This window comes from Patiria miniata, unplaced genomic scaffold (genome assembly GCF_015706575.1).
Source record: "Patiria miniata isolate m_02_andy unplaced genomic scaffold, ASM1570657v1 HiC_scaffold_9, whole genome shotgun sequence".
Classification (NCBI taxonomy): Eukaryota; Metazoa; Echinodermata; class Asteroidea; order Valvatida; family Asterinidae; genus Patiria; species Patiria miniata.
The window spans coordinates 8,847,109-8,860,382 of record NW_024037076.1 but is presented as its reverse complement, the minus strand read 5'-3'; the positions used below and the strand labels follow the sequence as shown (position 1 = coordinate 8,860,382).

The following is a 13,274-nucleotide window of genomic DNA, read 5'->3' as shown; positions in this document are numbered from 1 at the left end:
AGAAATAAAAAACTTGCGCAGTGCGGATTCGATCCCCAGACCTTCAGCATGGTAGTCAAGCGTTGAACCTTAGTGAAGCTACCAAAGTGCTCTGGTCAAACTGGCAGTTGTTATGTGATTCGCAATGGTGTTTTTGCAGTGCCGTAATGATAGCAGTTGAAAATCACGTTGGCTGTTGTAAGGATAGTCACTACCTAATGAATAAGACAAATTGACTGTACAATGCCATGCAGCTTTCAAGTATGTACATGTTATTATTTATGTGGATAACTCTGTATCGTTGAATGGGCTTCCTTTTACAATTCAGAATTTCATTTTAATGACTAAGTCATCAACTTATTTGAAATTACAGAAGCACAAATAATTTAATCATTACACACTGGATGTAAACATGTATATATGTACAATATTGTAATTTGTAAATTCTTCTACAAGAATATGAATTATGTTAATTCATGGGTTTTTTTACACTTCAATAAAATCAGTAATTTGTTCACACTCTAATGAAATTATTCTGCATTATGGAATAAATTACAAAATTAAATGTTGAACAATTACATTTCTTGATTCATTCCCAATTTATTACGTGACAATAAAAATAAAGAGTTCCTTAAAAGAGCACAAGCACTGAAACTCAGAAGCCCGGGACAGAATGCTGCATCCTGACGCCACTTTTTTTCATCATATATTTATCTCAATGAAGGTCGGTCAGTCATTGCAAAAAATCTGAAAAGACATGAATGTGGGACTGAGAAACATTTCCAATTTTGTTAGAAAATACTTTGAAAATGCACTGGACTCTCCATATAGACTTTGTACACAACCAAAGAAGTGGCATCTGGATACTACATTTTTACCGAAGCCCGGATAAACCTTGTATTAAAAAGAACATGAATACATTTTGAATTTTAGATAAAAACCTTATTTGAGATGGGAGGAAATCTGCAGATCACATTTCCGACTTCTAGCAGGGACTGAAAACTCTATCTAATTGACCTGGTTGGGATTTAAACCCCAAATTATCCGAGAAACACCACGGCACAAACATTGAAAACACCTGGCATTAAGTAATAAATATGCTTCCGGTTCCTCTACTTTGCATAAGAAATATGATCACCAGCCAAAAAACCACCTAGTATGAAGTTTGGATGGTACCATGCAAGGAATGGTTCTCCGAGAAATCCAAAACTTTCACTTCATTCCTGTCCAGCAGGCACACCCATTCGCTCATACCCTGTACTCCCCCCCCCCCCTCCCCAAATAGGGCGCGGGGAAGGGCTGACCTCTTTGAGCTCTCATTGGTTAGATTTTGCGTGACCTGTGATGTAGCACGTAGCACACAAACTTGCATGCAGCTGTTTATCATACGTGGCGCGCGCTAGCTGCATCAAAGGTCATGATACATTTAAGTTACCCAGCCTATGGCATGCGTACTTCCTTCACAAGATTCTGTGAAGCTCATGCCCTTCCCAGCTCCCTGTTTGCAGGGTGGGGGGTACGAGCGAAGCACACCCACTGAAGTGTTAAAAGTGAAGTCTCCGTCTGCCATATTACCACTCCCATAACAATATTTACCTTTTTATAAAAATTATTCAATGTATTTAGTGTTTAAATAGTAAAAATTTATTTTCGACAAAATTAATTTACGACTTCAGTATCTTATTTATATTAAATGCTGTTGAAATAAATTTGTCTAATATATATACATTTTGTATTATACGATGGGAGTGGATATACCGGTTCTTGTACCACATTTCCAATAAGCCATTTGCGTGTTAAATTTGAATAAAATCTGGAACGCTGACTTAATACAATGCTTTGCACGTTTTAACCTAGCATTCTCCCGACCAAAGAGACTGTTACTATATCACGTGATTCGGGGCAAGCCTTATGCTAGCAACCCCCAGCTCCGGCATGGTCTGGTGTCTTTGTGCCATTCTCACCCATTGTGAACGATGTATTGGTGCTGAGCGTCTCTTACGTAACTATGCAAGAGCTTGCCCCGAATCATGTGATTAGCAACAGTGTCTTTGGTCTGGAGAATTCACAGTTAAAATGTGCCAAGCATTCTGAGCAAGTCATTGTACCAGACGTTTTTCAAATGTAAATCCCAAAGGGTATAGGTTACACGCAAATGGCTTATTGAGAGATTAGAACCAGCCTGCTTCAAATGGGACGTATGGCATGTATGGCACACAATGGCCCATGAGCCATCCAGATTTTTAAACATGGAGATCATCAGTGGGTATACAGCTAAAAACTGCTGATTCCCCTGAACAGAACATTTGGGGACACTCTCTGGAAAATATGTGCCTCGCGTGGATAATGATAATGACTGTAAGTTGCCCACCCTTTAAGAAACGTTCCCCCACCATTGACTTTGGTTACAGCCACCATCTTAAATTTGCCCATCCGAAATTAAAATCCTGTCCTAATTCAACTTATAAATAAATCTATAAAAAATATATGTTGCGGACAATTACAATGGATGGTTTTCAGTAAAGGTTTCATCCCATTTGGTCGCCATATTTTGTGGTCTTAATACCATCCTTAACCGTTGCAGGGGTTTCTGAGGGTTGTTCGCTAGTCGTCGTTTTTACAGTTCCTTGTGAGTTTGACTGCACGTGCTTCGAATTCATTTCTGTGTAGCTTTGCTGCTGTGCTGTGTTAACCCATAGCCTCTGGCACTGCTTACTGGCAATGGATGCAACGGCATACGAAGTAACAATTGCGCCACCTTTAAAAAGATAACACAAAGACAATGAACATATTAATTGTAATGACCAATCAGGACCAAATTGAGCATGAAGCATTGGTAAAACTCATTACTATGGCATAAATCCGAGTCCAAAAATCCAAAAATCCAAAATGTGTCCAGCCGTGGGAATTTGAAAAGCAGGAGGGGAGGGGAGGGGGAGCTGGACACTACATTATACTAGGGGGCGCTGTTCATGATACAAATGTACTTTTTATGTAAACTTGCGTGCTTAGGTGCCTTAACCTTACATCAAATCGGTGCATGTAAAGCTTTTGTATTGTTTACCGTTTTTCAGAACTATTAAAAACCTTTTGGACTGTTGGAAAATAATTTGAAGACCTCAAAATCATCATTTTTTGTTTTTCATCACAAAATCTGTGTGTGGGGGGGGGGGGGAAATGTTGGCTAATGTTTTTCTGTATTTTGTAGCTGGATTTACATCGAATAAAGATGAGATTATTATTCAGTACTTGGTCACGGAGGCTTATATTTTACATGGACAGAGAGCTGCATAAGTTTGGAGTCAGCAGACCAAATATAAACTAGATATAAATTCAGCAACAAATTTGACAAATAAAGATAGCTAGGCCATCATGACAGTTTTGCATAGTGTAGCCTAGCCATGTGAGGTCGCTGTTCATGCTTTGTACAGTACATGTGAGTGCATAGCATGTGGCTACTGTTATATCAGCCGCCGACCATTGATCATTGGACACTATCGTCAAAAGCCTTGACCAAGGCTAGCTAGTATTTGCGTCAAACCTCAAGAATGTGTTCACCTCAAGAATGATCTGGTCTAAAGAGCAGTTTTTAGACATATTAAGGAGGTTGTGGAATGCTTGAAGACATTTCCGTCATTTTTCGGGTAAATAAAAACGACTATTGTTTCTGTCATGAAATGAATACAAAAGGTACTTTTGAGAGCTGTTATACAGGTCCTGTTTCGACCCAAACGTGCAATTTTTGTAATAGTCGTCGTTGGGGGCAGCAAACAAAACATAGTAAATTGTGACGTAATAAACAGGACTCCCTATGCAGCGTAGTATAGACGAGTCCTGTTTATTATGTCACGATTTTTCTGATTTTACGAAGGACCCGACGACTGTTGATTTCAATTATGCGCTCACCGACCAACAAATTACTCGATGAATTCCAGTGTTATAAACATATAAACGCACATTACAAAAGAATGGGAGTTTGTCATTATGATATATATGGGTCTACTCTACAATAAAGAAATATAAAAAACAAAACAACTTTCAGCATTCCACAACCTCTTTAAGCAGAAAACCTGTGTTTCAAAGGCTAGGAAACCATCCTCTTCTGTTGGTAGAGGACGCTAACTCTACTACACTAACCTGCTACAAAGACAACATTGTATACTGGTGGGAAATTTGGATATCTGCGCTTGATTACGTAACTTGCAGTTAGACCAGCAGCACCTCCTGTTTGTAAAAGGCAACAAATTTGAAAGTAGGCTAATTAAAGGCAAACTGTGATTAATAGAACTTTTGACCACATTCCGCTTTGAATTAAAGGGTAATATACCCCCCCCCCCTCCCCGTTACAACATTTGCAAACTTCAAAAAACAAAACTAGTAACATATTATGAGATACATGTACCTTACTTGACTTTAAATTGTAAGTGAATAATAGTCTCAAGCATCCTGGTGTGCTGTCATTTTCAAGAAAAGTGGAGTTTTTGTATTAATTTCCAACGATGGTCGGCCGACCATCGTTGGAAACAAAACTTTCTTTTTTTCTTCAAATACTACCCACAATTAAAATAGTCCACATTTGTTTGCAATCGGTTACAATTCTGTGAATGGGTGCAAGCCAGTGTATGAGAGTCCCAAAACTTAAGGTACTGAAAACATGCAACACAAGAAAATAGACTGGCACCTGAAACAACCAGTCCAACACCCCTTTAGTACTGCATCAATCAACTGTGTCAAAAGAAACATTTGGTGCAGGTCTCTATTTCTACACATCTCTCCATAATCATGCCACTGCGGACAGTCGTTTCAAATAGTTAATTAAGACTACTTATTTGGAGTACTAGCAGTCTAGTCTTAGGCTTCAAATTGAAATCAATTGACTTCACTCTCATGTGCAAAATATTGAAGAAAAGTCTCCTTTTAAATTGAATTGAGACTTCAAACTTGGTAGGTAAAATACTGAGGATCTTGTCATATATATGTCTCATGAAAATGTTTGCATGTTTTTCAGCACTTGATGAGATCCCAGTCTAGGGCAAGTCCTATAGCCTCACCTGCAAAAAATGCAAAGATTCCCTTGATGAATGCCCTTGACTGACACTGTCCATACTGGTAAATTCCCTGTGGCAAAAACAAAATGAATTAATTCACAAAATTGTCCAAATCCAAAACCCAGTTTTATTGTGTTTGCAAGGAGTCAGTGTTCTGAAGGTCAGCCACTGTCACTGTTAGTGTTTTTTTAGTGTTGCACTGCAGGCCGACAGAAAGACATTTTAGATTTGCTTCAAGTTCAACAGCCCAAATCCCTTGAAGCTACCACCTAAAAATGTCAATATGATGAAAATTTCAATTTTTCAGAAATGGATGGAAGTATTTCTAGAAGTAGGGCGCCTTCTTATTTCATGTTGTCTACTAGTACTAGCGTGAAATATCATGAATTCATGACACAACTGTCTGCTATTTTGAAGCAAGCTAGTTTTGATCGGGGAAGGAAGTGGCACTTCGTGCCGCACATTTACAGACAAATTATCCCGGAAGGAACCAAGAAAAAGTCATAATTTTGGTAAAATCTGGACACGCCCTGGTAAGCATGGTAAGTGAACCTGCAAGCCAAGTTTGAGACCGTTTGATTTCAATTTAAAAAAAATCAAAAAAATTCAACTAAACTCAAAGTCAAGAAGACTTCTTAAAGTGTCAGTGATTCGTGACATTTCAATACCGGATATTTCCCTGCAGTTTCCTCATCAAGATCAGCTATGCCGACCAAAACCATGATGGACAAAAATGACAAAGTTTCCAATGTTACAAAACACGCACGGCACGCGCTCCGACTGTACTTCTTCGTTTTGTTGATCGGTGGAGTTGAATTACGTAATGTGTTTCAGACGGTGTCCATTTTACACGAGTCCAAACTATAGCGTTGTAAGGCGTCCAGGAACACGATTAGAGATCTATTTATATCAGAGCGCCACCAATAGTTGCAACCTCGCACCACTGAATGCGATATTAATTATTCATTTAGGTCTTTTTGATCTAGGACCTATACCGTACCGTACCAGTTTGCCCTGGCTAAGTGCTTTTGTACTTGAATAGAATGAATTTTGTGCCAGTGCCCTTAGGGCCTACGGAACACATGGTGCCTACAGGGGCGGATCCAAGAATGTTTGCAGGGGGGGGGGGGGGGGGGGGTACGTGTCAACAAATGTATAGACAGGTGTTAATTTGTCCGGACACTTGGCTTCGCTCCGTAAAAAAAATCAAGGGGGAGGGGCGTCGGGGGGCTATACCATACTTTCAATGGGAGCGCTGTTCAAATTCGACGATACTACCCAGCCGGCTCTGTCCGTTTTGTTCGTATATATATTAATACCAGTACATTGTGTCATCAGAGCGGGGGGGGGGGGGGGGTAACATTATTTTTTATGAATTGCTGTAGAAAAAACTTAAGACGTTTGAATGATGATCTTTTGCTAAAACTTTGGCAGTCTAGCAGATCCGCGCACCGGGGCGCCTAGAATCCATTTTTTTTAGGGGCCCTTAAGGGGGTCCCCGACCCCACGCCGTTTAGGCTGATCAAGATACACATGATTGTATGTACCACCCCCACTTTTGAGAAGCTTTTCGAATGTCCACGGCCGCCGGGCTTTGGTCATCCCCCCCCCCTCGCAGGCACAGATTTTACGCTACTGACCGTCATATTGCACTCGCGTGGTCACAATTCTAATCATCACACCGGCTGACGTTAATGTGACATTGTATTGATAATGGCATCATTCCCTAGACTAAGTACAAGAAAAGATGAATTTTCCCAAGCTAGCTCAGGGAGCTGAATTAGAATCAGACAAACAAAATGCCCTCGTAAATATTTGTAAACGGGTCAGTAGTTTGATATAAATATAATGAGGTAAGGGAAACTTGCTAGGGGTTCAGCCCGATATGTCAGTGATATCAGTGCCGGCCGAAAGACGCGCGACGCGAAACAATTGATGAGACAGAATAAGGCCAGGATGAGCTTGGTAAGGTTAATTGCTGGTAGTGACTCTGAATAGTCAACTGCTCGGTACATAAGAATGATAGTAGAAAAGAGTTACGTAACAGCGTTCGTGTGTATAGCGCGATGCTGATGCATCGTCCGTGCCGCTATGAAAAAACAAAGAAACTCTCCCACTGCGGAAATAAGGATTATGTTTTAAACACACAGAAAAAACACCTACTGAAACAGCCTAGTTGTTAAGCTCTCTGACAGCGGATCCAGGGTTAGGGGTTCGAACCCCGCGCTTGGTGTCAATTTTTTGGTTTTCGATGTCCGCGGTTCTGTCATTTAAGAGTATTAATTTCCCGTCGTCAATTACCAACAGCAGTTAGCTCGGTCGGTCGGTTAGCTGACTCACAAGTTGGGACTGTCTGCGAAGTCCAGGTTGGCGTCTGCGTATAGGTACGGGGTTCTTTTGCTGACTCGGCAGCAAGGCTTAGGGTGCCACCTCGTTTCCTCCCTTTATGGTGCCTGACTTTCGAGTTACATGGATGGACAGGGAAGGAGGTGTGGTGGGCCGGGTACCGAGTCCCAGAAGAGTTCTATATGGAAGTCGGTAAGGGGCTCATTAAGTTAGGGTCATAAGTCCGACTCCTGAAGACTTGGCCATCGCCACATAACTTTTTGTATTATTTTATTTCTTTTCTATCGGAGGACAATTGCAAGAATGATTAATTTGCCAAATTAATCATTCTTATCAATCAGTTATATTGAGAGCACTGTAATCGTTCGAAATCAATTTTAAAAATTGCTCGAAAATACAAAGTTCAATCCAGCTATAATCTTTTTATTTCATTGTCGCAAAACTGCATGTACATGCTCAGTACCTTTGCGCATACCTTGTTCAGGCCTGTTCCCTAATCCCAGACTGGGGGGGGGGGGGGGGGGGGGGTCCTTAAATCCTATGCATTTAGTGGATTTTTTTTTATATGCGAGCGCGAAGCACTGAAGGCGTTGGGTCCGGGGACGCTTAAGAGCCCCGGGAAATGTTTGGATTGCAGATGCTCTGTGGCGCAAAAATCAAAATTGTAGCTTGACTCTCTTCCGAAATATGGCCTTGTTATTTTGAGTCGTCACTAATAAGAGTCAGCTTAATTCGTAACTGCCTGCGAGCGACGGAGCACGTGCTTGTGTTTTGCACAGCTGTAGCTGTCAACGCCCGTACATGTTGCGACTTCGCGCGGCAGCTTGTGCCGACGTGACAGAATGTACAATCTTTTGCCATGGGTTGCAGAACCTGATTTTAGCTTCGCTGAGTTTTAAGCAGCGGTGTTTATTATTTACATTCTCCACTTTGTTCTCATTCCCTCTTCCTTTCCCCTTCCTTCTCCATTCTTCGGAACACTGGTGCCTAGGGCCTATGGAACACTTAATCCGGGCCTGCGCCCCGCTCGTGCCACTCACCGTGACGCTTTTCGCTTGCTGCAGTCGGGAGTCAGGAAATTATTTTCTAGAAATGTCGGAAGAAAATCGCTCCAGTACTGCGCCGGATGAAGCCTCACAATCTCCGGCCAACCTTCACCATTCTTTTCTGATTTGCTTGACTCATCCAAGAACTATGTTTTTACGATATACTCAACTGCTTCAGAAAGGAAATAAACATTAATCGGTGCAATCACAGCAAAGGAGGACCCCGGAAGAGGGGGGCAACGGGGGCCACCCCCCCCCCCAAAAAAAATATACCCCCTTTTTTAAGTGATGACGCAAAAAATTAGTCACTGCGTACACCACCCGCAACACTCAACAAAAGCAATAGGGGCGCCCCTCCTGCTTTTCATATTAAATTTGCCGGGGTGGGAAATTTGTGGACCCACTTTTTCGGGGAAAAAACACCTCTCCGCCCTCCCCCAACTAAATAAAATCACACGGAGATACTTGTGTGTGTGAAATGTTTTCGTTTCGCTGAAAGAACGCACACTTTTTTTGTGATCCGTGGACAGAACTTAAAACGGTGATTGTGTTTAAAATACCGTAACTTGCAAAGTAGGCCTACATAAGTGATTTGAATGATTCTTGTATTAAAATAAATCTGATGAACTGGGTATATCCTAGATTTTGAAAGTGCTACATGCAAAACCTCACTAAAACAATGGTCCCGACATTTGGGTTTCGTTTTTTTTTTACTCACCCTGTATTTCCACTTTGTAAATTTCTTCTTTCCTGAACTCTTCCCTTTCCCCTCTCCGACGGCTCTCTCTCACTCTTTCAGCGCCCCTCGTTCGTGGCCACGTCTTCGGCGACCATCAATTTAAAAAGAGGGATGCTAGCTATCCGTCATTGGTGTATCAGTGCCCAAAAGTGGTGTATCAGTGCACAAAAAGGTAATTGATAATGTGTGGCAAAAGGCCCTCGCATATATCTTCTTGTAGGTTTATTCTTATAATTCGTCTTATTTGAGGACAAATTTTTTTCAACATAAATGGTAGTTTTCCTGTTAAATCGTAACAATTTTACTTTTACTGGCTCATAGTTGAAACCTATGGCTCATAACCTGTACCTTGCACACATGTGGCTTCGAGTACAACGCACCAACTACAGCATGTTTAAAATCTTGTTAACTTAGCATCGGAAAATAGTGTGGTGCTGGGCGATGCTTGAATGCTTTTTGTATGCGGTGTTCAGGGTACACAATGGAACAACATGTTGTGGCGCGAGATCGGAAAACACGGTTTATTCAAATTACCCGTTGTAGTAGCTCATCCATGATCCATCCGACACAGAGAATTACACTATTAGTCTATGCCTTTTTTTTCATTTCGACTGGTATGACAGCCATTATCATTTCCATCTGATAATGAAATGCAAAATAATTTCGATTTTGTCTTTACCGTGACAGCGAGCCTCAGGGCCGTGGTACGTGGCACGTGTTTTTGACAGGGTTGCTATTGTTGAATATGATAAGAACTTCTTCTCATTAATCCTTCTCACCTTTTCTCTCTCTCATTATCTTTCACTTGTCACTCATCTTCGGGGTAAACAAGGCATTATGTTTGGTCGGTAATGATTCGAAGATTATAATTTATTTTGAACGCTTAGGAGTTTGGGGCTGTCGGATAAAAAAATAAGTAGCATTTAACAGCGCCGTCGTTCAAGGATAGAACAGGACAAGAACATTTTTTTTAGATGAGTTGGACAATAGGAGACGCCAATGTGAGGACGTGGTTCGAAAGAAAGAAGCTTAAGTCTAAAACCGTGCATGTTTAGTCAATCCACCTTTGTGCCTATCTCATTCAGGCGCGGTTCTAGGGGGTGGGTACCCCCAAAACTTCTGTCTAGCCCCCCCCCCCCCCCCAAAAAAAAATGCAAATAAAAATGGATGTGTGTGAACAAACAAATGGATGTTTCGGAAAAATTCAGGTCATGATATAGACTAATAGTTTGCAAATCCCAACGTTGGTCCAAGTTAGAACCAAATCAAACCTGTACTTAGGTTGATATAGGCATTAAAAATTACGTAACAACGTCATGATGACGTCACTTTGGATATTGAACACCAGTTTCAATACCTACCTACTCACCAAGTTTCACAACGATAGGACATTCCCTTACTTGTATTTCAAAAGTCACCTTCTTTGCTATACCTAACAAACCTATTGCGAAAAAATGGAATTTACCATCACGTTCCATTGATGAGATATGGCTTAAAGCTAAGGTCCACAAATTGAATAATTTATATAGAATCACATGATTACATCATCAAAACGTCACCTCTATTTTCTACCTATAACACATTCCGGACTAGGTACATACCAACTTTCAAACCAATCGGATCTGTCCTTCTGGAGAGGCATTAAAATATGCACGTCTATTGTGACGTCACGTGACAAGTGATGACGTCATGATGATCAATGTTCCACATACATCTGCAGGTGCTAATCTAAGTGTATGCCAAGCATCAATTCAATTCAATTCAATTTATTTATTCGTCATGCCAGCATGAAATTGTCCTTCTCGCTTTGCACATAAAATTGCAAATACCTACAATACAGAAAATTAAATATATAAACATACAGAATACACGTTAAAACATTCAATGAAAAGGCAATAAATTAAATAATAAACGTGTTTCTCAAAAACTCTGTAAAACCCTAAAAACACACACATGGACCACATTGAACAGGCTGCCTATGGGACAAGGAAAGGTATGCTGGAGGAAAAATAGGGATAAATATCAAGGAGGACAGAAAAAAAAGACTTGAACACACGCACACAAAGGGACATGGAGAAAGAAGGGGTTGATAACGGAAGGAACGATGAAGGGCACGAGTAAGGAGGGGGTGGAAGTGAATGGATAGGGACAAAATATGAGATAAGAGGGAAAGGAAAATAAGGGGGGGGGGAATGGCAAGGAAGGCAACTAGAAATGAAAACACTGTGTAATGACAGGCGTAAAACTATAATACATGTACATATTCTTTAAAAACACATTATCTGCTAAAATCGTTATTGAAGCGAGAAACTGCACTTGGTACAAAGGACAGGCGATGACGGTTTGTCTTGGATTTGAGTTGTCGTAGTCTGCCGGACTTGTTAAAAACTAACAAAGTATGCAGCGGATGGGTATTGTCAAGCAGTATTGCTTTTAGTTTTGCCGGCACAGCTGACTCGTAGATAGTTCTCACGTCTCGGACAGTATTACCAATGATTTCACTGGCTGATTTGGTGATCCTATTAAGCTTATTCAAATTATCTACTGTCAGACCGTTTACCCATGCAATACAACAAAACATGATCACAGACTGGATGACACTTTGATAAAACATAGTGATAATAATAAACAAGCACTTTAAAGGCAATTGGATTGGTTTTTGTGCGTAAAGTGCTGTGCACGATGAAAACGTGTACGAAATGCTATGGGAAATGGCTGAAAAGGAAAAAAAGGAAAACAAAAAGTTAACTAAAACAGGGGCTGTTTCGGCAATTATACTCATGTTTGTTTTACATACGCTATGTGGATATTCCATTGTTTTCGTGTGGTTAAGAAAACTCGGTACAAAAATAACTTGACTTAAACTGTGAAAACTGTTTCAACCCCAATTTTTTGTGTGATTTCCTTGAATGTTTCTCTTAATTCTGCGACTGATAAACCCTAACCCGAAAATGCCTCTAAACCTGTTTTCCCGCGAGGGTGAAACGTTATGTGGACACGGCTTAGTCCACATGACGCCAACACAACCTGCATTATGTGGACATATTTTGTTCACATGTCCACATAGTGACTGTAAGACTGCATTCAGTAGGGGACGTTGAACAATAGAGGACAATATAGGGTCCCCAACTTCCCGAAGGTCTCCAATTTACGATCGTGTACAAACCATATGGAAGGTCTTCCTAAAAAATTAATGTACAAACAACAGAGGGACAAAATGAGGTCCCCGATTGCAGGCAAACTCACATTTGTCTGTCTGTGTTTATGGGGGACGTCTCTATAGTCCGAAGTGCCATTGGTCCAAAGTCCCATTGGTCCGACGTCCCATTAGTCCGACGTCCCATTAGTCCGAAGTCCAATTGGTCCGAGTCCCATTGGCCCGAAATCCTATTGATCTATAAGTTCCATTGGTATAAACGTCCCATTGGTCTGACGTCCCATTGGTCCGAAGTCCCATTGGCCGGAGTCCCATTGGTCCGAAGTCCCATTGGTCCAAACTCCCATTGGTCTGACGCCCCATAGGATTACGGTTAGGGTTAGGGTTATAGGGTCAGTCGACCTGAACCAGTAGAACTACACAGTATTATGTTTCATCGGACCGATGGGACTTCGGACCAATGGCACTTTGGACTATCGAGACTCAACCGTTTATGGTGTAAATCGAGGCCACACACGTGCAACATCATCGGTGAATCGAGGACAGAAACCGAATCGAGGACTCCTCGGTTGGAAAACGTGTACAAAACCAATAAAAGCTGATGCGATAAAGTATAAACGAAGGAAAAGGGAAGAGGAACAAAGAAATGTCTCGATTTACATCATAAACAAACGCAGACATAGGCCTACTAATGTTTACGTTTAGTGTGGAAATTCTTTTGTTTTCGTGTGGTAAAAAACCCCTGTAAAAAACCCTTATTTTACTTACACTGTCACCTTGAAAACTCTTTCAACCCACATTTTTTTCTATGATCCCCTTTAGTGTTTCTCTTCATCTTTTACGGATAAACCTAACCCCAAATTGCCTCTTAACCTGTTTTCAAGAGAGGGGAAAACCTTGTGTGGACGTGGGTAAGTCCACACAACGTCGGTGCTACCTGGTTTATGTGGACATATTTT

The 13,274-nt window shown here is 41.1% G+C and overlaps 1 protein-coding gene across 1 annotated transcript; it reads right to left on the bottom strand.

Annotated features, from left to right (window-relative positions):
• Window positions 1–2,023: 2,023 nt before the first annotated feature.
• Window positions 2,024–5,854, bottom strand: LOC119719886 (transmembrane protein 141-like). Its single transcript, XM_038189353.1, has 4 exons — window positions 5,696–5,854; window positions 5,031–5,097; window positions 4,117–4,203; window positions 2,024–2,737 (listed from the first exon to the last, which is right to left on the bottom strand). The coding sequence occupies exons 1-4, from the start codon at window positions 5,747–5,749 to the stop codon at window positions 2,508–2,510; spliced, it is 438 nt and encodes a 145-aa protein (XP_038045281.1). The 5' UTR covers window positions 5,750–5,854; the 3' UTR covers window positions 2,024–2,507.
• Between the last annotated feature and the right edge of the window lie 7,420 nt (window positions 5,855–13,274).